The 23,424-nt window shown below is 44.9% G+C and overlaps 1 protein-coding gene across 2 annotated transcripts in view; it reads left to right on the top strand.

The window, feature by feature from the left end:
- The first annotated feature begins 272 nt into the window (after positions 1-272).
- The window catches only part of MOCOS (molybdenum cofactor sulfurase), a 90,390-nt gene continuing 67,238 nt past the window's right edge, over positions 273-23,424 (top strand). Inside the window, exons 1-6 of one of the 2 annotated variants that reach the window (XM_010335423.3) lie at positions 273-512; positions 8,036-8,125; positions 11,478-11,544; positions 12,452-13,093; positions 15,045-15,121; positions 17,246-17,445. In XM_010335423.3, coding sequence (XP_010333725.2) covers positions 371-512; positions 8,036-8,125; positions 11,478-11,544; positions 12,452-13,093; positions 15,045-15,121; positions 17,246-17,445 — 1,218 coding nt within the window. In that variant the 5' untranslated portion in view covers positions 273-370. The remainder of the gene's footprint in view (positions 513-8,035; positions 8,126-11,477; positions 11,545-12,451; positions 13,094-15,044; positions 15,122-17,245; positions 17,446-23,424) is intronic. The other variant, XM_003924718.4, reaches the window with a different exon arrangement.

Here is a 23,424-nt window from a genome sequence, read left to right as displayed (position 1 = left end):
GTCGCGGGGTTCCAGGAGGCCGAGCACGAAAGAGCATCACGTTGCTTCTTCCACCGGCCTCTCCGCGGGGCATAACAATAAACTTGGCATTCCAAAGGTCTGGGAACATTTTCGTAGGACCCATCGAGAGATTGTTTAAAAGCAGGCACCCGCTCCCGCACCCAGGTGGGAAAGAGCAGGCCAGAGGTGAAAGTCCGGGCGTTTGCGCGCAGGCTGGCCCCGCGGGGCGCCACACCTGGGGCGCGGATTCCGAGAGGCTGGAGGCTGGAGGCTGGCGGCGGAGAAGGCGAGGCGAGGCGGGGGCGGAGTCGCCGTGGGCTGGCCTCGCGCAAGTCCGGGGCCCGGCCAGCTGGATGGACAACCCCGGGCCATGGCCGGCGCGGCGGCGGAGTCGGGGCGGGAGCTGCGGGCCTTCGTGAGGTCCTGGGATCCGAGCGCGCCACGGCTGGCCTACGGCTACGGCCCGGGCAGTCTGAGCGAGCTGCGGGCGCGCGAGTTCGGCCGCCTGGCAGGTGAGGCTGACGGGCGGGCAGGCGTGGGGGACACGCAGTTTCAGGAACCGACTTGGACGGAGCTTTTTTTCCTGGGGCTACCTCATTTGGGGCGCATTTTGAATCGAAACTCCAGGATGGACGTGTCCACGCGTCCGCTTCGCAGATGCGACTCCCTGAGGTCCCACCAGCAGCCCCAAGACTTTTATTACTCTTACTTTTCAGACTTTTCAGTAGGCAGGACCAACCTAGCCCTGTGCCCCTTTCCCCGCCCTCCGGGATCAGGACTTCCATGGTCCTTGACCTCCCTCGTGGGAGACACCTCACTCTAAAAATTCCGCTGAGGCCGGGGTTGCCAAAGACAGCATGTCCAGCGGCCGTGACCCTTCGGATGTCCGCAGCGGGTAGGAGCGGCGCGTGGGCCTCTAGCGCCAGGTTAGGACCGCGCCTCTGCCGGCGCGCCAGGTTCGGACCCAGAGGCCAAGGCCTCCTGGCAGGGGCCTTCCGAGGCTGCGCGCTGCAGACTCTGCTGGGGTAGCGGGTATTCAGTTTTGATTTTCGAAACCTCATTTTCCTCACTCTTGCAGCGTCAGAACAATCCCTCTGAGCTCCACCTCGCTGGGGAACTAGGAGAATTAGCAAACAGTGCAATTTCACCTTTAAGAACAGGGCAAGCCTGTGAATTGGATAAGAGGACCAAGATCACATCGTGCCTTTCCTCAGAGAGGAAAGGGCTGATGAATTTGCAAATCAAGCTCCATCTGGCCTTGGCCCACCCGGCCTCTGCTGCCGGCGTCCAAGCTTGTGACTCATCCCGGTGCAGGGACCTTGAGTGCAGGGCTTCATTGAGTCCCAGAGCCGCGTGCCGGGCGGTCACTGAGGGTCTGCAGCTGAAGTCGCACGTCGTAGCACAGGGCACCTGCTCTGTCGTGATGAACAACTGGTGACTGCTCCCCTTGCTCGGGGCAGAACAGCAACCACGACTTAGGTTTCACTACTCGGGTAGCTGATTTCAGCGCTTTGGGTCACTTCCTGGTGTTGTGGAGGTTAATTATGTTTTCCCTTTGGCGGCTGTGAGAACTGCGGCCTCCTTCTAAGTATCTCCTCTGGATTCTTAGGGAGAGTCAGGAGGGAGAACGAGGTGCCTTCTGCCAGCCTCTCTATTCCCTCCTCATCCTTCCCTGTCTCAGGGTCACCTGCTGGAGACAGCCCCTCACCCTTTTGCTTTCATGTTCTCTCTCTCAACTGCTAATTATGGAAATTTCCTACGACTGAGAAATAGACGGATACTATGAATGCCCACAGGTGGTGGGGAGGGAGGCTCTCCATTCTTTGAAGCAACTCTTAAAGGCTGCCTGAGTAATCATTTCAGCACCACGCCTCCTTAATCCCCTAAATCTCCTCCAGCTGTGCTCTCTCCCACTATTGACCTACCTCTTCCCTCAATGCTACCCTGGGAAAGTAGAGCTATATTCTGGTCCCCTCCTGGTTTCATTCTTGTCCCTCAGAGAACAGCACTTTTTCCCTCAAATGCAAAATTGGGGTATATCAGCCAGGCTGGCCCTCAGAATACTGCTTACTGTATTTGTGGTAGTGTTGTGGGCATCTTTTTTTTTTTTTTTTTTTTTTTTTTTGAGATGGAGTCTGGCTCTGACACCCAGGCTGGAGTGCAGTGGCACAATCTCGGCTCACTGCAGCCTCCGCCTCCTGGGTTCCAGCAATTCTCCTGCCTCAGCCTCTCGAGTAGCTGGGATTACAGGCACATGCTACCAAGTCCGGCTAATTTTTGTATTTTTAGTAGAGATGGGGTTTCGCCATGTTGGCCAGGCTGGCCTCGAACTCCTGACCTCACGTGATCCGCCCACCTTGTCCTCCCAATGTGCTGGGATGATGGGCATGAGCCACTGTGCCTGGTCGTGACCATCTTTTATTTATTTAATGCGAGTTCCTCGTATTTTCTCTACTATGGTTGAAGTGGAGATTTCTGCACTAACCTAACGCCCCTCCCACTGCTGGGAGTCTTGGAACATGTCCACTTGTTTTTCTCCTAGAAGGGCAGGAAAAAAACCAAAATAATATTACCTCTTTCTCACTCCTCCTCTCCCTCATGAAGTTTTTCTGCCAATTTGAGAATTTCTCTGGTTAAGGGTTAGCTCAGGATAATTAAATACTTAAGGTTTAAGTGCTGAAATGTGTTACCTAACTATTTGGAGGGGAACTTCCTTGCTTTTATGAAGAGACCATATATCGAATATATGGATGTGTGTCAAGGGTCTCTGGAAGGTTTCGTGCTGAATGATGACCACTCACACTGCTGGAATGAGAACTGGAGGGGGATGATCCAGAGTTGACCCTGAAATTCTCTTTCTTGAAGAAAGTCTGATGCCCTTTAACTTTGGGGCCATTTTCCTGCTTCTCATAACAGCTACCCCTGTGTTAGAGCATTGGACTGGGTACTGCCATATACCAGTTCATTTAACCTTTGTGCCATCTTGCAGATGAAGGAACAGGGGCCAGAATGGCTACTGGTGGAGGCAGGATTCAAGTCTGGGATGATTGATTTGGATTCTAATACCATTAACCCCTATGCTGCCTGACCTTCTCCTAATATTACATCTATGGCTGATCTCATATAGCTTTCCCACGCTTTTGTTTTTTCCTGCAAAATTCACTGTTGGACCAAAAGCCAAAGCAGCCTTTTTTTCTCCAATGGCTTCTTGGACCTGCAGAAGACTGTGGCACAGTGTGAGATGGTCCCTAGCAACTTCCAGGTCTCACCTGTGGCTTTGATGCCTGGGTGAACAAAAGCCTTTCTTTTGGTTTGGGATCTTTATATTTCTGAATCTTTAGTAAAAGCAAACATTGTTTTAAAAGTATCTTTTTGGACTAGGTCATACATTTAATATGGTTTGGCTCTGTGTCCCCACCTGAATCTCATGTTGAATTGTAATTCCCAATGTTGGGGGAGGGACCTGGTGAGAGGTGATTGGATCAAGGGGGTGGATTTCTTCTTTCAGTTCTGGTGAGAGTGAGTTCTCACAAGATCTGGTTGTTTAAAGTGTGTAGCACAAACTGGGTATGGTGGCTTAAGCCTGTAATCCCACTACTTTGGAGGCTGAGGCAGGCAGATCACTTGAGCAGAGGAGTTTAAGACCAGCCTGGGCAACATGGTGTAACTCCATCTCTACAAAAAATACAAAAATTAGGCAGTTGTTGTGGTGCATGCCTGAAGTCCCAGCTACTCAGGAGGCTGAGGTGGGAGAATTGCTTGAGCCCAGGAAGTTGAAGCTGCAGTGAGCTGAGATCTTGCCATTGCACTCCAGCCTGGGCAACAGAGTGAGATCTTCTCTCAAAACAAAACAAAACAAAACAAAAAACTGTATTATTTATTTGGCCAGGTGCAGTGGTTCATACCTGTAATCCCAGCACTCTGGGAGACCAGCCTGGCCAACATGGCAAAAACCCATCTCTATTAAAAATATATAAATTAGCCTAATGTGGTGGCACATGCCTGTAATCCCAGCTACTTGGGAGGCTGAACCCAGAGGCGGAGGTTGTAGTGAGCTCAGATTGAGCCCCTGCACTCTAGTCTGGGCAACAGAGCAAGACCTTCTCTCTCAAATTAAAAAGAAAGAAAGAAAGAAAAAAAGTGTGAAGCACCTCCCCCTTCACAAGCGGATTATCTCCCCACTCCCTGCCACCATATGAAGATGTGCTTGCTTCGCCTTCTGCCATGATGGTTAAGTATCCTGATGCCTCCCCAGCCATGCCTCCTGTACAGCCTGAGCAACTGTGAGTCAATTAAATCTCTTTTCTTTATAAACTACCCAGTCTCAGGTAGTTCTTTATAGCAATGTGAGAATGAACTCATATAACATTTAATGGTATCAGATTCAAAAGTTGCCAAAGGAAGGTGAAGAATCACCAGGGAGCCTCCCTCTCACTCCAGCTGCAGCCACTGTGGCTACCTCAGAGTCAGCTGCTGTCACTCATGTCTTGTGTATCTTTCCAGTGGTTATCTATGTTCATGTGTGCGTGTGCACACTTTTTGAGACAGGGACTTGCTCTGTCACCCAGGCTGGAATGCATGATCATAGCTCACCGTCGCCTTGACCTCTTGGGCTTAAGCTATCCTCTCACCTCAGCCTCCCAAGTAGCTGGGACTACAGGTGTGCACCACCATGGCTGGCTATTTATTGATTTCTATAGAGGTGGGGGGGGGCATCTCACTATGTTCCTTACGCTAGTCTCAAATTCCTGGCCTCAAACCATCCTTCTGCCTTGGCTTCCCAAAATGCTGGGATTATAGGTGTGAGTCATGGTATTCTGGCCCTTATCTTTTTTTTTTTGTAAACACAAGTGAGCCATATATTTCACCACTTGCCATCATTTGTGTTTGTTTAAGGTCTTTCTCTGTCATTATCATGCTAGCTTCTATTTTGTTCACTGCTATGTCCCCAGCACTTAGAACAATGCCTGGCACATAGTAGATGCTCAATAAGTATTTCTTGAATGCAAACACATCCAATAAACTAGGAATGAAGGAAAAATTAACCAACTGATAAAGACCATCTGCAAACCCCACCCCCACCCACCCCTGCCCAGCTAACATCATTCTTGTGGTAAAAGACTGAAAACTTTCTTCATGAGTTTGAAACAAGACAAAGGTGTCTGTGCTCACCACTTTTATTCAACATTGTACTGGAGGCTCTAGCCAGAGAAATTACGCAGGAAAACAAAACAGAAGGGATCCAGTTTAGAAAGAAATATAACTATCTCTACTTGCCAATAATGTAATTTTGTATATAAAACATTTCAAGGAATCCAAACACAAAACTATTGGAATTTAAAAACAAATTTAGCCAAGCTGTAGGATACAAGGTCAATATGCAAACATCAGTTCAATTTCTATACATTGGCAATAGATACTATGAAAATGAAATCAGGAAAACAGTTCCTAAGGCATCAAAAATAATAAAATACACAGAAAAAAATTTATCAGAAGTATGACATACACTCAAAATTGTAACATCATTGAAAGAAATTAAAGACAACTAAAATAAATGGAAAGATATCCTGTATTGATGGGTCGAAAGACTTAATATTATTAACATGGCAATAATTCTCAAATTGACATACAGATTTAGTGCAATTCCTATAAAAATACAGCTGCCTTTTTGCAGAAATTGACAAGCTGATCCTGAAATTTATATAGAAATGCAAGTGACTCAGAATAGCCAAAGCAATTTTTTTTTTTTTTTTTTTTTTTTGAGACAGCGTCTGACTCTATCACGAAGACTGGAGTATAGGGGAGCAATCTCGGCTCACTGCAACCTCCGCTTCCCAAGCTCAAGTGATTCTCCTGTCCTAGCCTCCCGAGTAGCTGGGGTTACAGGTGTGTGCCATTACCACATGGCTGTTTTTTGTATTTTTAGTAGAGATGGAGTTTCACCATGTTGGCCAGGTTGGTCTGGAACTCCTGACCGCAAATGATTTACCCACCTTGGCTTCCCAAAGTGCTGGGATTACAGATGTGAGCCACTGCACCTAGCCTCAAAGCAATCTTGAAAGAAAAGATCAAAGTTGGAGGAATCACACTAATTTTCAAAACTTATTACAAAGTTACAGAATGAAGACAGTGTGGTATTGGCATAAGTATACACATATCAACCAATGAAATAGAATTTTGATTTAATCCATACATCTATGGTTAATTGATTTTCAATGGATATCAAGAGCATTCAGTGAGGGAAAGAATAACCTCTTAAATAAGTAATGTTGGGTCAACTGGATATTGATATGCAAAAGAATGAACTTAGACCCCTACCTCATACTGCATTCAAAAATTAACTCAAAATGGATTAAAGATCTAAGTGCAAAAGAGCTAAAAGATTCTTAGAATAATACATAAGCATAAATCACTAGGACCTTGAATTAGATAATTTCTTATGACACCAAAAATATAAGCAACAACACAAACAGACAAATTGGACTTTGTCAAAGTTAAAAAAACTTGTATGTTTCAATGGACACCATCAAGAGAGTGAAAGGACAACCTACCAAATGAGAGAAAACACATCCACACAAAAACTTGTATGCCAATATTCACAGCAGCAATCATTTATAATACACAAAAGTGGAAACAGCCCAGATATTCCTCAGTAGATGAATGGATAAATAAAATGTGGTATACTCATACAATGAAATACTCTTCTGCCATAAAAGGAATGAAGTTCTGATACATGCTACAATACGGCCATACCTTGAAAACATGCTAAGTGAAAGAAGTCAGACACTAAAGGCCACATGTTGCATGGCTCCTTTTACATGAAATGTCCAGAATAGGCAAATCTAGAGCAGAAAGTAGATTAGTGGTTATCAAGGGGTGGGTTTGGAGGCACTGGGGAGTGATTGGTAATGAAATGGGATTTCTTTTGGGGATGAATGAAAATCTTCTAAGTTTAGGGGTGATATTTGCGTAACTTATGAATATGTTAAAAACCACTGAATTGTATACTTTGAGAGGCTGAATTTTATGTTACATCTCAGTAAAGCTGTGATAAAACAAACAATCCATTCTACACAAAACAAGACATTTGATAAGTGAATGAATGGATCTCTTCACATTATATGAACTTGAAAATATATCTTAGAGTTTGTTTCATGTCAGTACTTATTAGATACTATACAATGTTTCTTTATTTTAAATGCACATTGTTGGACATTTAAGTTGTTTCTAATCTTCTGCTATTACAGGGAATGGTTCACGGAATATCCTTATATCCATGTCATTTCACAAAAACGTGGGTATTTATAAGATGAATTCCTACAAGAGGAGTTGCTAGGTCAAAGGGTGTGGACATTTTAAAGCATGAACTGATGTTGCCACATTGCTGCGTGGGAAGGTGTACCTGTGCATGCTCCCATCAGCCATGTAGCAGTGAGCTTGTTTCACACTCCTTCATCCACCCGGGAAGTATCCAACCTCTGATCTCTGCCAAACTCATCAGTAAACCACAGTATCTCATTTTCATCTAAATTTGCATTTCTCTCTGAGAAAGGCTGGAAGGATCATTTGCATTTCTTGTATTCTCAGAAGTTCTCCCTGCTGCATTAAGGTTGAAGGGTGCAGAGCAGTGTGGGAAAGTGGGATCAGGACTCTTCCCTCAGGGAATCCTTCCAGAACTTCCAGAACAGGGTAGGAGTCATAATGTGAAACAGCTTTGTATCACGAATGTCTGCTGGGCACCTTCTCTGTGTGGGATTCTGTTCCAGGTTCATAGACATGTGAAGGGAGCTGATTGATCAGGAGGGCTCTCTCAGGGATTTAAAGGTCCTTCAACATTAGAAGTGCAGTCCTTCCACCACTCATGCCTACACTTGGATTAAGAGGCACATATCAAGAGGCTCAGGGAAGTCAGTGGCCTGGTGTTAGGTCTACACATGTTAGATGGCATTGGTTGGGCTTCCCCAAACAAGAGTCAGGTAAAAGGACTGAAAGACCGATGAGAAACAATCTGCAGCTTTATTTTGTTTTCTTTCAGGAACTGTCTACCTTGACCATGCAGGTGCCACCTTGTTCTCCCAGAGCCAGCTTGAAAGCTTCACTAGTGATCTCATGGAAAACATTTATGGTAAAGAAAACGCCTAAAATGAGTTTTAGTCAACTACATGAAGCTGATACACCTATGTATACTAAATGTTGGATTAATAGACCGGGACTCTTCTAACTATAAAAAGCTGAATAAGCCCCATGTCAGTTAGGGGCCAGGCAAGCACTCTGGGTCATTCTGTGTTGTACATGTGTGGCCGAGATGGAGGGAGCTGGCTCAGGGACATACACACAGTTTACTTTCAGAAGAAGGGGCCAGTGTCAGGAAGGGCATAGAGATTCAAAGCTGCTGTGTTTGGTGGTGGTGAGTGACCCTGTACAGTGCAGAGAGTGGGATGGCAGGAGGGATGTTATTCACTCACATCACTTCAGTCATTTACTCCATAACTGTGCATTGAGCCACTACGGTGTGTGGGGCACAGGGCTATAATGGGAACAAAATAAACACGGCCTCTTTCTTCCTGGCCACTGCGGTCTAGTCCTGAAAGACAAGATCTTAAGTAAACTCCAAATAAATGATTGCCAAGTGTGTGAAGGATGGACAAAAGGCGCCTGGGTCCTGGGCAGCCTGTGTCTGCAGTGACAGTGGGCTTGGCTTATGCATGTCAGGGGAAGCTTCCTTTGGAGTAGAGTGCAGTGGTTGCTGGAGGATGAGCCAGAATTCACTCAGACAAGAGGAGGAGGAGTGTGAGCAGGCAAGGTAACAACCTGAGCTAAGACGCTGTAGTTGTTTCAGGAACCAGTCCAGGAACACAGAGGGAGGAAAGGAGAGTGGGAGAGGAAACCAGTGCAGAGAGTTGTCGATGCTTGATCTTTGTTACAGGAACAATGGAGAGTCATCAGTGGCATTTATTAGCAGCACAACATGATCTACACATACTTTGGAAAGAAAATGTGAAATCATGGCAGCAGTAGCAATTGTAATATTTGTGATGAGAATAGCGATAAATAACATTTACCAGGTACTTGCTATGAGCTTTCTCTCTTCAGTCTCACAACAACCAAAGAGGTATAGGTTCTGGTATCACTCCTGTTTTATAGGTAAAGAAGTAGGGCCCCAGAGAGGGCAGGTAACTAGCCTGAGGCTGCTCAGGAAAGACTGGAGCTTAGGGGGGCTGGAAGCTTGCTTTCCAGGCAGTTTAGCTCCAGAGCCCAAGCCCTTAGCCTCCATCAGAGTGCCTCGATTCAGGATAGGTCTGTTATTCCACATCAAGGGGTTTGGATCTTGGCTCTGGGCAGCCAGCAGATATTTAAATCTGGTAAACAGTCTTCTGGGAAGGTGCCAAGGAAGGATTTATGTTGATTTTAATCTGCAGTTTGCAAGAGACCTGCAATTCTCCTTCTTTGGTTAGACCTTTGCAAGAGTCATAACCGTGGGAAAGCCTGAGAGATGACAGAGTTGAGATTGCAGGTGGTCCTAATGATGCAGAGCTAAAGCCAAGCAGAGGAAAGGCAACGAGGATAATTACCAGGTCCCTCAGGTTACTAGCAATGTGGAAACGGAACATGTAGTAGCTGCAGTGGGCAGAAATCCAGTGTGATCTTTCAGTGTATTTTGGAGAAAAAAACCCATCTAGAACAAAAGGACCAAGCCTGCGTTAATGAGCACATGTAGTTCCTGAGAATTGCTGGTGCCCAGTCTTATAGGTCAGGCCCTACCAAGGCCTGTCTGGGGGTTAAATTTGAGGGACATCATAATATTTTGGGACACACTTGGTGGGGATACTGGGAAGGGAGCAAAACTAGAAGTTAAGAGGAAGAGTGAAATTGGAAGGAGGGCCTTTATCCTTGAGAGTAGGTGGCTGAGGGCTGCACAGAGGCCCCTTCACATATATGGAGGCCAGGATCAGTTATTTCTGCAGGAATGGTACCAGAAGTGGGGGTGGGATCTGCAGGATGGTAAATGGGAACTTAGATTAAGTTGTGTTCACAGCTCTGCCTCATGCTTGGAGAAGAGGGCGACCTCCTGAGGCTGTTACTGCGCTCTCTGGAGTTAATAAACAAAGCCATTGGCCACCTCTCTGAAACTTGTAGAACAGACTCTTGCACGGGCCAGCTTTTGAGCTGACTTTCAGCTCTAAAATATTCTTCCTGATCCTATTTGGTTTTACTAGTGCGGAGAGGGTTTTTAAATTTAATTTTAAAAACATAGCATAAAATTTGCCAGCTAGGTACAGTGTCTCAGGCCTATAATCCCAGTGCTTTGGGAGGCCAAAGTAGGAGGATCGATTGAGCCCAGGAATTCAAGGCAAGCCTGGGCAACATAGCAAGAGCCTATCTTTACAAAAAACAAAAATTAAAAAAATTAGCCAGGTATGGTGGCACATGCATGTGGTGCTAGCTGTTCAGGAGACTTAGGCAGGAGGATCCCTTGAGCCCAGGAATTCAAGGTTATAGTGAGCTATGATCATGCCGCTTGTAGTCCAGCCTGGGTGATAGAGTAAGATTCTGTCTCTCTGACAAAATAGATTTCAGGTGTCCAATGGTGATTTTTAGTAATTGACCTAGTGATGCAATTGTCACTATAATTCAGTCAGATGTTTTTATTCCTCCAGTAAGATCCCTCATGCCCATTACAGCTAATCCTGTTGCTGCCCTCAGCCCCAGGGAACTGCTAATCTACTACTTTCTGTATCTCTCTACAAGTCTCTTATTGGACATTTCATGTAAATTGATTCATGCATTATGTGTATTCTTGTGTCCGGATCCTTTCACTTAGTATGCTTTTGAAGTTCATTCATGACACAGCCAGGAGAGTGTTCCTTTTTATTGCAAATAACCTCTCTGGCTTGGCGTGGTGGCTCATGCCTTTAATCCCAGCACTTGGGGAGGCTGAGGTAGGAAGATGGCTTGAACTCAAGAGTTCATGACCAGCCTGGGCAACATAGTGAGACCTCATCTCTACAAAAACTAATTTTAAAAAGTTAACCAGGTGTAGTGATGCACTTCTGTAGCACCAGTTACTCAGGAGGCTGAGAAGGGAAGGATCGCTTGAGCTCAGGACCTGGAGGTTACAGTGAGCTATGATCATGCCACTGCCCTCATCCTGGGTGACAGAGCAAGATAGCAAAAAGCCAAATCACTTTTTATTTTATGGACATAACATATTTTGTCTGTTTGTTCACCCATTGGTGGACATTTATGTTATGTCCAGAATTTGGCTTTCTAATAAAGCTACTATGAACATTCATGTGCAAGTCTGTATGGACATAAGTTTTCACTTTTGAGGGGTAGAAATCTAGGAGCAGAATGATTAGGTGATATGATAGTTTTATGTTGAGCTTTTTGAGAAACTGAGGGAGTGGGTTTGGAAGGAACACAAAAGAAGAGACCATAAGTAGTGACTTGGTGGCCTTGTCTTTGTAATCTGCCAGGTAATCCTCACAGCCAGAACATCAGCAGCAAGCTCACCCATGACACGGTGGAGCAGGTGCGCTACAGGTAAGCATCAGGGACCCCTGCCTGACTGGGCATACCTAGGCAGACAGTCTTCCTTCCTAGGACTTGTCTGCATCCCACAAAGATTCTGAGTTGGTTTCAGGAGGATCACGGCAGGCTAAAAGGCAGTGCACGCATGATGACAAACATCAGGGTCAGAGCTCAGGAAGGCAGGGCGGAGTAGGTACAGTGTGGGGCAGATGAGACGCACAGGTGGGTGGCTGTGAGGTGCACACAGCTGTTCTGTGTGGCTCCAGAGACACTGCAGTACAGAGTGACAGGGAGTGACCCAGGAGCCTAGGTCTTGTTTTCAGAAAGAAGAAAAGTACTTTCTCTGGTTTTCCTTTTCATAAGAAGCTTTATTAGGAAAATCTTGTTTTCTTCCTCCCCCCCCCCCCTTTTTTTTTTACTAGTCTTTGTATGTTAAATGGCTCTCTATACTTTCTATACATAATAGTATCTGACAAATAATTTCCAGGTGGTACTTTATTAACACAATTTCAAGTTATTTCAAATTTGAAAGTGATACTGTTTTGCTATTAGAGTTGCCAAAATTAAAAGCAATGTAAATAAATTGATTACTACTTAAACCTTGTTATATTAGAGCTGGGTAGAAAGCACAAAGGAGAGAGGGTATTATCAACTCTAATTAAGTGTATTGTGGCTTCTTGTCATATGTAATTGGAGATACCCAGTGATATTTGGGAGTTAAGGGGATTTTGCCAAGTGGAAGTCATTCCCACGGCTTCCATTGCCCCTGCCCTAATTTCACAGCTGTGGCAAAGCCTATCCGGAGTTTCTGCTAGCCATGAAGGTAGAGCTATCATAGTTAATAGAAATAAAACAGCCTGTAAACATTCAGCACTGGGGCTGAGATCCGGGGGTTGCGGGGGTGCTGTGCTTCTTCCAGAATCCTGGCGCACTTCCACACCACCGCAGAGGACTACAGTGTGATCTTCACTGCAGGGAGCACGGCTGCTCTCAAACTGGTGGCAGAGGCCTTTCCGTGGGTGCCCCAGGGCCCAGAGAGCAGAGGGAGTTGGTTCTGTTACCTCACCGACAGCCACACTTCCGTAGTGGGCATGAGGAACGTGACCATGGCCATGAATGTCATGTCCACCCCGGTCAGGCCAGAGGACCTGTGGTCTGCAAAGGAACGTCCTGCTTCAGCCAATGACCCAGACTGCAAGTTGCCTCATCTCTTCTGCTACCCAGCTCAGAGTAACTTTTCTGGAGCCAGATACCCCCTGTCCTGGATAGAAGAGATCAAGTCTGGGTGGTTGTGCCCTGTGAGCACACTTGGGAAGTGGTTTGTGCTACTTGACGCAGCCTCCTACGTGAGCACCTCGCCTTTGGATCTGTCAGCTCACCAGGCTGACTTTGTCCCCATCTCCTTCTATAAGATCTTTGGGTTCCCTACGGGCCTGGGAGCTCTGCTGGTCCATAATCGTGTGGCTCCTCTACTGAGGAAGACCTACTTTGGAGGAGGCACGGCCTCTGCCTACCTAGCAGGAGAAGACTTCTACATCCCGAGGCCGTCGGTGGCTCAAAGGTAACCTTGCCACAGGGGAGGGACCAGAGAAGTTAGCAAGCCGGGGGCTGGCCTGTTTCCCCTGGAGGATTATGCAAGGGGTAGGTCTGGCTTTGGAGGTCAGGAGAATTCAGGTTGCTGGCAGGGACAGGCTGATGGTAGGGCTCACATCTGGGAGGCAAAGGTTGACTGGAGGTAACACAGGTGGTTCAGTGAACTCTGCTCCCGTTTGAGGGCTTCTCCAGAGCTGTGAGAGGACCAAGGCCTGCAGGTAAGAACTTCATACAGGAGAGGTGAGAGGCCCTCAAGGGTGAGCTACCAGGTCTTTGCCCTCAGCACTGACAAGAGGTTGCAGCAGTTGAAACAATAGCTTTAAAAGGTAGCACCGTTTGGAGCAAGTCTGCCCACACATTGACAGCACAGCTGGTTCTCCAGCAGCTAGGATCAGCTCAGCCTGGCACTTAGCAGGAAGAATCAGGTAAAGTAGAGGCCTCCAGACTTGTGGCAGTGTTAGCAGCAGCCTCTGTGAGCCCCACCATGAATGAGTTACAGACGGAGGAGTCTGGGTGCAGGATGTCACTTGCCCTCAAATGCCAGAGGCCTCTGCCTTGGTGGTTGGCATACGCCTCTTCCCCAGGCTGCAAGGGCAGGTGGTGTGGGTTATGCCCAGGAATCTTTCAGATGGTGATGGCTGAGACCTGTAAGGTTGAGTGTGTCAAGGCTGAAAATGGTGGCTCACCCAGGGTTCTGCTGGGTCAACAGTGGGGACACAGGTTTGGGTAGGCAACTAATCACCTACGGGGGCCAGAGGAGGCCTCAGGCCTAGATGGGAAGGGCTTTAGATCCCCCAGGGACCCCACACAGACTCAAGGGTCCTGCACATAGGGCCACGGCCTTGGCAATAGAGTCAACGTCAGCTGTGTAGGCCTGCAGCTGGACCTCTGGGGAGTGAGTTCCCACTCCTCCACAGCACAGCAGTGAGGGGACATGTAACTTGTTCTCTGTACCTCATGTTTTTTCTGTAAAGTAGAAATGATAATATTGTTTTTTTAAAGCTAACATAGGTGATACATCAGAATGGTGGGGATCAAGGTTAGGAGGCTATTTAATGTCTCTTTTATTTAGGACTTGTCCATAGTTGGGGGGCTTCTAAGACAGGAATGTGCATGTAAAACCTTTTGACTCCAAGTGTGATAATTTACCATGTAGTAGAACCAAGTGAGAAAAGAATGCCAGGCATAACATAATGTAAGTTACAGGCAGAACAAAATGATGCCTCAAATTTAATTTGGCCTCAAGTGATCTTCCCACCGGGGCCTCCCAAAGTATTGGGATAACAGGCATGAGTCACTGCACCTGGCCACCCTAGGAAATTTAAAGCAGCCCAAGAAAACTGCAGAGTGGGTCAGGGCCAGAGGCAGCCAGACAGGTCTTGGGGTACAAAGTCCCTTCTCCTGAAGGGGAGGGCAATGTTTTATAAGATAGCAGAGGGAAGATATTAATAGATTACAGCTGTATCAGTCCAATTTCACACTGCTGTGAGGATAACTACCCAAGACTGGGTAATGTATAAACAAAGGAGGTTTAATTGGCTCACAGTTCTGCATGGCTGGAGAGGCCTCGGGAAACTTACAATCACGGTGGAAGGGGAAGCAGGCAACTTCTTCACAAGACAGAAGGAGAGACAGAGAAGAGCCCAGGGGAACTTCCATTGATAAAACCATCAGATCTTGTGAGAACTCCCTCACTATCATGAAATGAGACCAGCATGAGGGAAACCACCCCCATCACCTCCTACCAGGTTCATCCCTCAACACCTGGGGATTACAATTAGAGATGAGACTTTGGTGAGGACACAAAGCCAAGCCATAGGAAGAGCTAAGTGTAAAATCTAAACCACATTATATACCATAAAATGCACATGGATTGCATTGGCCACAGCTTGACCTGTTCTCCTCACCTGTGGTTATAGGTTTGAAGATGGCACTATCTCATTCCTTGATGTGATCGCACTAAAACATGGATTTGACACCCTAGAGCGCCTCACAGGTCAGTGGACATTTCTAACCATGTAAAATTTCCTCCTGTTGTTGTGTCCTTGAGGGAGCCCTGGCTCAAGTGTGATTCAGATTTGGATGAGGGAGACAGAGTCTGTGGACATGACTGGCACTCCATGCAGCTATATTAGATCCCAAGTATCTTCAAAACTACTTCAGAGAGCAAGAGAATGAGGTGGGGCTTTTTGGACTGTTTTTGTTTTGTCAGCTAAAATAACATTTTAACAGGTAGAAGACATTCCAAATCAGGAGAGTGCTAGCTTCACAGAATGGAAGAGCCTCCCTGGGTCCTGGGAATGGTTACAGATCCTGAGGCCTTTACCTGCTCTTGCCTTTCTGGGTCGTCCCCAGTGCCCCATGGGAGAACTCTGCCTATGGATGAGCTGATGCTCAGAGAGGTTAAATGCCTTCCAGGCCAGGGAGCTGGAAACCAGGAGGGCTAGGATTTAACCCAGGTCATACTGATGCCTAACCATGAGCTCCCAACCGACAGTCTTCACGTGAGGCATGCTTTCTTTCCTGGCCAGTGCTTTTTTATCACAGGAAGTGGATCCTTCAGTTCCTTAGCCTTAGTTCAACATTAGGGGCAGACAAGGTGAGTGGGCATGATCCGGGACAAAGGGAGGAGTCAATAAAGACAGGCACCGAGGGTGAGCACTTTCCAAGGAAAGATATTAACAGGGCCCCCAAACTGCAAGTGACAGGGTCTAACAGGGCTGGGTACCTCTGAATACAAAGGTTGACTGTAAAACTGTACCAGTCCACAAGATGGCAAGCCCTGATTTTTTTCCTACGTAATTGATCCTTTTAAAAAAGAAAAATTGTGGTAAAATATACATAACATAAAATTTACCATTTTAACTATTTTTACGTGTACAACTCAGTGATGTTAAGTACATTCACAATGTTGAGCCACCATCACCACTGTCTATTTCCAGAACTTTTTTTTTTTAATTGTACTTTAGGTTCTGGGGTACATGTCTGGATCATTCAGGACTGTTGCATAGGCATGCATGGCAATGTGATTTGCAGCCTCCATCCCCCTGTCACCTATATCTGGCATTTCTCCTCATGTTATCTGTCTCCAACTTCCCCACCCACTGCTGTCCCTCCCCTAGCCCTCTGCAACAGACCCCAGTGTGTGATGCTCCCCTCCCTGTGTCCATGTGTTCTCATTGTTCAACACCCGCCTATGAGTGAGAATATGCGGTGTCTGATTTTCTGCAGAACTTTTTTTTTTTAATCTCCCAAACAGAAACTCTGTACCTGTTAAACAATAACTTCTTATTCCCTCCTTCTGCTTCAGCCCTTGGAACTACTTTTTGTCTCTGTGGATTTGCCTTTTCTTGGTAACTCATACACATAGAATCATACAACATTTGCTTTTTTGTGTCTGGCTTCACATAGCACGTTTCCAAGGCTCATTCATGTTGCAGCATGTATTCTTCATTGCTTTGTGTAGTGTTAAAATGATTTAAACATTAATAAATAAAAACAGCAAAAATATGTTTAGAGAAAACAATGTACATTTTGTGATCTGTTACCAAAGGGTCTGAATATCTAAATATTTAAGTCACATTTTATATAAAAAAAGAGGTTGACAGGAATGCCTATGGAGAAATTCTGTTGTTCATTACTGAAGACATAACCATTTGTCATAAGGGCAGTACCATCCACTACTTACATGCATTTAAAATCATTAATGTGAGGTCCAGGTTTGCCAGTCAAAACAAACTCGTTTTCTTAAAAGTGAGTTAATGGGGCCAGGTGTGGTGGCTCATGCCTATATACCCAGCATGTTGGGAGGCTGAGGCAGACAGATGACTTGAGCCCAGGAGTTTGGGACCAGCCTCGGCAACATGGTGAAACTCCATCTCTGCAAAAAAATACAAAAACTATCCAGGTGTGGTGGTGCATGCGGGTAGTCCCAGCTGCTTGGGAGGCTGAGGTGAGAGAATCACCTGAGCCCAGGAGGTTGAGGCTGCAGTGAGCCATGATTGTTCCACTGCACTCCAGCCTGGGTGACAGAGTGAGACCCTGTCTCAAAAAAAAAAAAAAAAAAAGGGTGAATTTACAGAAAGCTCATGATTCTCTTGTGTTTCATGATTGATTTGAGGTGGAATGGAGAATATCAAGCAGCACACCTTCACCTTGGCTCAGTATACCTACGCGGCCCTGTCCTCTCTCCGGTACCCCAACGGAGCCCCTGTGGTACGGATTTACAGCGATTCTGACTTCAGCAGCCCTGAGGTTCAGGGTCCAGTCATCAATTTTAATGTACTGGATGACAAAGGGAACATCATTGGTTACTCCCAGGTGGGTTTTCTTTTTATCCTGCCGGCCTTGTTACAACTCGTCTGAGCTCCAGATGAGAGCAATGCTGTGTAACAAAGTCCACACACTTTTGAAGAGGCCACCTGGCCCTCAGCCACAGGCCTTTCCACCCTCATTCACCGTTGCTTTTCAGCCCTCTTTACCCAGCCAAAAGTGGTAACTTTCAAGTAGGAGGAAAGAGGCCAGTTCTTCTGAATGCAGTGGAAGGGGACACCTGACAGCTTGCAGCAGGGAAGACACTTTTGTATGTACTGTACTATATACAGAAAGGTAGTGCAGACAAAACACTGTGGCTGAGGTCATTTCACTGCCAGAGTCATCCAGAGTCCGGTGGTTCCAGCAATGTGCCAGACCATATTACAACATCGCATAAAATCAGGGGCTTGTTACCACCCTTTGTTTGGATATTGTTTGGAACTCAAAACCCTTTCTTATGAGAAGCTGAAATCATCATTTAGTATCACAGAAGCCCTATTTCTACCTTAGTTTATGCATCTCGTGAATTCAAAGGATATGGTGGGTTGGCTAAAAGTAGTTTCTACAGATATACCCATAAAAATGCCCATAGTGGCTTACAGATAGGGAATGGTTGGGACTTTGCTGTGCCGTAGTTGAGTAAGCTGCTCACTTCACTTCCTGGTCCACTAAAATGTCCAGAATTGCACTGAGCACTCAGGCATGGTGGTAGGTAGTTACCAGATGGGATATCACAGATAGACATTAGGAACCAAAGCTGCCTTCCAGAGTAGCTCTGTGGGGAACAGATTTGATTGTTGAATGTTTGGAAGATGATGCTGGGTTTCCCTTGAAACCACATCTGCATCCACATTTTTCTTTCTTTCTTCTTCTTCTTCTTTTTTTTTTTTTTTTTTTTTTTTTAAGATAGAGTTGCTCTTTCAGCCAGGCTGGAGTGCAATGGCATGATCTTGGCTCATGGCAACTTACATCTCTGGGGTTCAAGCAATTCTCGTGCCTCAGTCTCCAGAGTAGCTGGAATTATAGGTACACATCACCACACCTGGCTAATTTTTCTATTTTTAGTACAAAAAATTTTTATATTTTTAGAGACAGTGTTTTGCTATTTTGGCCAGGCTGGTCTCGATCTCCTGACCTCAGGTGTTCCTGCTTTGGCCTCCCAAAGTGCTGAGATTACAGGTGTGAGCCATTGTACCCAGCCCACTTTTTTTTTTTTTTTTAAACAAAGAAAAAAGGTTTATTTGGCTCATGGTTCTGTTGACTGGAAGACTGGGCATCAGTGAATGCCTTAGGCTGCTTCCACTCATGGAGGAAAGCAAATAACTAGTATGTGCAGCCAGAGAGGAAGCAAGAGAGAGGGCGAGGGAGGTACCTGGCTCTTTATTTTTATTTTATTTTCCCTTTCAACTTTTTTTTTCTTTTTTGAGGTGTAATCTTGCTCTGTCACCCAGGCTGGAATGCAGTAGCATGATCTCAGCTCACGGCAACCTCCACCTCTTGGGTGATTCTCCCACCTCAGCCTCCTGAGTAACTGGGACTACAGGCATGTGCCACCATGCCTGGGTACTTTTGTATTTTAGTAGACATGAGGTTTCACCATGTTGGTCAGGCTGGTCTCAAACTCCTGACCTCAGGTGATCTGCCTGCCTCAGCCTCCCAAAGTGCTGGGATTACAGATGTGATGTATTTTTAGTAGAGACAGGGTTTCACCATGTTGGCCAAGTTGGTCTCAAACTCCTGGCCTCATGTGACCCACCCACCTCAGATTCTCAAAGTGCTGGGATTACAAGCATGAGCCAACACACCTGGCCAATGGTAGTTCCGTTTTAAGTTCTTTCAGAAATCTCCAAGCTGCTTTCCACAGTGGCTGAGCTAATTTACATTCCCACCAGCAGTGTATAAGTATTTCTTTTTATCCACAACCTCACCAGCATGTATTATTTTTTTGACTTTTTAATAATACCCTTTCAAACTGGTGTGAGATGGCATCTCATTGTGGTTTTGATTTGCATTTCTCTCATGATTAATGATGTTGAACATTTTTTCATATGCTATTGGCTGTGTGTACGTCATCTTTTGTTAAGTGTTCATGCTTTTTTGCCCATTTTTACTGAGGTTGTTTTTTGCTTGTTGATTTAAGCTCCTTATGGCTTCCAGATATTAGACCTTTATTAGACATATAGTTTGCAAATATTTTCTCTCATTCTATAGGTTGTTTACTGTGTTCATAGCTTCTTTTGCTGTGCAGATGTTCAATGTTTAATTAGCCTTACTTGTCAATTTTTGCTTTTGTTGCAATTGCTTTTGGAGTCTTCATCAGGAAGTCTTTGCCAAGGCCTATGTCCAGAATGATATTTCCTGGGTTTTCTTCTAGGATTTTTATAGTTTTAGGTTTTACATTTAAGTCTTTAATCTATCTTGAGTTGATTTTTATATTTGGTAAAAGGAAAGGGTCCAGTTTTAATCTTCTGTGTATGGGTAGCCAGTTATCTCAGCACCATTTATTGAATAGGGACTCTTTTCCCCATTGCTTGTTATTGTCTATGTTGTCAAAGATCTGATGGTTGTAGGTGTGTGGCTTTGTTTCTGGGTTCTCTAACCTTTTTCATTGATTTATGTGTCTGTTTTTGTACTAGAACCATGCTGTTTTGATTATTGTAGCCTTGTAGTATAGTTTGATGTCAGGTAGTGAGATGCCTTCAGCGTTATTCTTTTTGCTTAGGATTGCTTTGGTTATTCAGGCTCTTTTTTGGTTCCATATGAACTTTAGAATAGTTTTTTTTTCTAATTCCATGAAAAATGACATTGGTAGTTTGATAGGAATAACATTGACTCTGTAAATTGCTTTGGGCAGTATGGCAGTTTTAACAATACTGATTCTTCCTATCCGTGAGTATGGAATGTTTTTCCATTTGTGTAGTATCTGATTTCTTTTAGCAGTATTTTGTAATTCTCATTGTAGATACCCTCCCTGGTGAGGTGGATTCCTAAGTATTTTATTCTTTTTGTGGCTATTGTAAATGTGATTTCATTCTTGATTTGGCTCTTAGCTTGGATATTATTGGTGTTTAAATATGCTACTGATTTTCGTGCATTGATTTTGTATCCTGAAACTTTATTGAAGTTGTTTATTAGTTCTAGGAGCCTTTGGGCAGAGATTATGGGATTTTCCAGGTATAAAATTATGTTATCGGTGAAGAGAGGTAGTTTGACTTCTTCTCTTCCTGTTTGGATGTCTTTTATTTCTTTCTCTTGTCTAATTTCTCTGGCTAGGTCATCCAGTATTATGTTGAAAAGGAATGGTGAGAGAGGGAATCCTTGTCTTATGTCAGTTTTCAAGGGAAATGCTTCCGGCTTTTGCCCATTCAGTATGATGTTGTGTGTGGTTTTGTCATAGATGGCTCTTGGGCTCTTGTTATTTTGACATATGTTCCTTGGATTGCTAGTTTGTTGAGAGTTTTTAACTGATGGAATGCTGAATTTTGTTACAAGACTTTTCTGTGTCTATTGAGATGATCATGTAGTTTTTGTTTTTAGTTTTGTTTATGTGATAAATCACATATATTGATTTGTGTATGTTGAACCATCTTTGCATCCCAGGAATAAAGCCTACTTGATTCTGGTAGATTAGCTTTTTTTCCCCTTTTTTCTTTTTCTTTTCTTTTTTCTTCTTCTTCTTTTTTTTTTTTTTTTTTTGAGATAGTGTGTCGCCCAGACTGGAGTGCAGTGGTGTGATCTTGGTTCACTGCAGCCTTGACCTCCCTGGCTTAAGCGATCCTCCCATCCCAGCTTCCTGAATAGCTGGGATTACAGGTTCATGCCACCATGCCCAGCTAGTTTATTCTAATAGTTTTTTTTGTGGCACAGGTGGTTTTTGGTTACATGGATAAGTTCTTCGGTGGTGATTGCTGAGATTTGGATGCACCCATCACCCGAGCAGTGTACACACTGTACCCAGTATGTCGTCTTTTATCCCTCCTCCGTTCCACCCTTCCCTGAGTCCTCAAAGTCCATTATGTAATCCTTACGCCTTTGCATCATCATACCTTAGCTCCCACTTACAAGTGAGAACGTATGATATTTTGTTTTCCATTTCAGTTATTTCACTGAGGATAATGGCCTCCAGCTACATCCACATTGCTGCAAAGACCATTATTTTGTTTCATTTTATGGCTGAGTAGTATTCTATGGTGTATATATACCATATTTTCTTTATTCACTTGTTGGTTGATGGGCATTGAGGTTGGTTCCATATTTTTGTAATTGTGAATTGTACTGCTATAAACGTGTGTGTACATGTCTTTTCCATTTAATGACTTTTTCTTTGGGTAGATACCCAGTAGTGTAACCACCTGGCTAATCTTTTGGTATTTTTTGTAGAGACAGGGTTTTGTCACGTTGTCCAGGCTGGTCTTGAACACCTGAGCTCAAGAAATCTGCCCACCTCGGCCTCCCAAAGTGCTGCGATTACAGGTGTGCACCACTGCGCCTGGCTGGATTAGCTTTTTAATGTGCTGCTGGATTGATTTGTTAGTATTTGTTGAGGAGTTTTGTGTCTATGTTCACCATGGGTATTGGCCAGAAGTTTTCTTTCTTCGCCTCTGCCATATTTTGGAATTAAAATGACACTGGCCTCATAGAATGAGTTAGGGAGTCAAATCCACATTTGTTAAACCTCAGATTTCCCGAACAAAATTCATTTCCCAAGGAATCTTTTCCCCCACTTTTCTGAATAGCCATGAACTTTCTAAAGAATACATTTGGGAAATAGTCTTCTGGGGGAAATATTGGTCCTCACTGGTGTTCAGGGGCAAACACTGTACAGCCACAGGTGGTTCTATCAGGTATGTCAGCTGTGCGGACCCCTCATCCCCACTGCCCTTAGCTGGCAGTACTGGCAGAAGCAGCCCTGACACTACTAAGAAGCATATTATTTTAAATGTTTTTGGAGGGGGTAAGGTGGAAAATGCATCAGAGGCAAAAGGTTTGCCTTCTTAAATATGTTATTCTAGGTAACTGGTAACATAAATTTTATTATTGAAACAAAAGTAAATGTGGCTGGGCATGGTGGCTCACACCTGTAATCCCAGCACTGGGAGGCCAAGGTGTGCAGATCACCTGAGGTCAGGAGTTTGACTAGCCTGGCCAACATGATAAAACCCTGTCTTTACTAAAAATACAAAAATTAGCTGGGTGTGGTAGTGCACATCTGTAATCCCAGATACTCAGGAGGCTGAGGCAGGAGAATCACTTGAACCTGGGAGATGGAGGTTGCTAAGAGCTGAGATCATGCCACGGCACTCCAGCCTGGGTGACAGAGTGAGATTCTGTTTCAAAAAAAAAAAAAAAAAGTACTGTGTGTGCATGTGCTGTGACAGGGGCATGGGATTGGTGGTGGAAAAGAAGCCTCCAAGAAGAGAAATCAACAGGGTGTGAAGCCGTCTGTCTAGATGTCTGGGAATTCTCTTTCCTTGGGGCTGGACACAGGACAAATTTCTCCCTCTGTGCATTGGTAGAGGAAGCTCACCCTGTGAATGGATTCTGTGTCTAAGGCATGACTAACTGAACTGTACCAGTTCGAGAAAGTCCAGTTATACTTTTTTCAGGTTCAGGGAACTTCATGGTGTGGGAATTTCCGCAGGGATTTTGGTGGCGTTTGGAAAAACCAGTTGGGTTTGGCTGTCTCTTTTTCTTCAGGGGATGTGTAAAGAATTTTGCTTCTTATGAGAAGCCTTTGTGTTCTTGTTTTGGCATATCCAGGCTTCTAATTTTATTCTTCTACTGGTGGAAGTCACTCTGCAGTCTGTCTGCTTGTTGCCGGCTCTGTGAGCTTGGGCAAGTTAAGCTCTCCAAGACTCTGTGAAATGGGGATAACAATATGCCCTGATTATAGTGTTAATATGAGGATTAAATGAGATACAATATGTACATCCCTTAGCACAGGACCCAGGACAAAGTAAGTGCTCAATAAATGTTGGGCACAAA

This window comes from Saimiri boliviensis, chromosome 13 (assembly GCF_048565385.1).
Source record: "Saimiri boliviensis isolate mSaiBol1 chromosome 13, mSaiBol1.pri, whole genome shotgun sequence".
Classification (NCBI taxonomy): Eukaryota; Metazoa; Chordata; class Mammalia; order Primates; family Cebidae; genus Saimiri; species Saimiri boliviensis.
The sequence above is the reverse complement of the archived record's forward strand: the minus strand, read 5'-3'. Positions and strand labels throughout refer to the sequence as shown.